This window comes from Nematolebias whitei, chromosome 20, assembly GCF_014905685.2.
Source record: "Nematolebias whitei isolate Nwh7 chromosome 20, NemWhi1, whole genome shotgun sequence".
NCBI lineage: Eukaryota > Metazoa > Chordata > Actinopteri > Cyprinodontiformes > Rivulidae > Nematolebias > Nematolebias whitei.
Window position 1 is genome coordinate 38794056 of NC_056517.1, and position 1093 is coordinate 38795148.

Below are 1093 nucleotides of genomic sequence, written 5' to 3' on the forward strand. Positions count from 1 at the left end.
GGAGCTGGGTATGTTCTGGAGCAGTTCTTGCTTTTGGTTGCATTCCCACAGAACAAATCAGCTGAAGACTTTAAGTTTAAAATCCCTTAAGTGGAGCCTAGGCACATGTATGAAGTTTATAAAGTGCAAGGCACAGTTTGGTGGAAACTGTTTAATTTTGTTGTGCAGTGATCACTGATTGGTCCAATGAGTTTTTCTAGCTGCACTAATGTTTTCCACTTTATTGTAACGTATATTTATTTTTTACGTGCACAGCAGTAACTGACACATGGTGTGTGCTCTGTCTTTACAGGACGATCCTGCCATATCACAGTGGGTGTATGCAAAAACCAACGTGTACCCAAACTTCAGAGCCACGCCGAAGACGTCTCTGCTTGGTTTCATGTTTAGCGTCGTGCCCGTCTTTGGTTTCTACTACCTCTTCAAATGGAGCAGGGTATGAGGCGACATGAACAAGCGTTTCAGTTTCTAAATGTCCTGACATGTGAAAAACACAAAATCGTCTGGAAGGTGAAGAGGGCGATATCTTTGTTGCTATGGAAACCGATCAGCTGTTTATCTTCTGTTCTCCAGGAGCAGATGGAGGAGCAGATCAAGGCTGGGACCTACAAGCCGAGGTTCTCAACAGTTGAATGAGCGCCCTCGTTAAAAAGAACTTCCTGCAATGTTCCAGATGTGGTCTGTGTAATTATTAATCGCTGAATAAAGTTTTTGTCTGACAACGTGACTCGAAGTGAAAGTGTTGTGGGGGGACATGTTCTGGAAGTGCCTGTGGGATCATCTGACCGTCAGCTGTTAAAGTAACGATGTGGGATCATCTGACCGTCGTGCAGCAGGAAAGATCTTTTATTCTTTTTGAGCATGCACGTCGTCCGCCGCCCTTCGTGCCAGAGTTTTAAACTAAAACCAAGATGAGAAATGGACCGAGTCTCGTGCGGTGATGGATCTTCCAAAGTGCTGAAGATGACCTGAACGACCACCAGATGATGCCACATCGGTCCAAACCGCTAAAATACTCGTCTACTGACACGGGTGCACCAGAGAGCGTGATGAGGCCGTCCACCATCTTTACCCGCTCCTTCCTTCTCGGGTC

The 1093-nt window shown here is 45.9% G+C and overlaps 1 protein-coding gene across 1 annotated transcript; it reads left to right on the top strand.

The window, feature by feature from the left end:
• Positions 1-292: 292 nt before the first annotated feature.
• ndufb4 (NADH:ubiquinone oxidoreductase subunit B4) lies at positions 293-716 on the top strand (the record flags this gene model as incomplete). Its single annotated transcript, XM_037694375.1, is given in 2 exon segments — positions 293-436; positions 574-716. Coding segments are annotated over 2 exon segments (207 nt in total), but the record flags the coding sequence as incomplete, so codon positions are not given.
• Positions 717-1093: the final 377 nt, after the last annotated feature.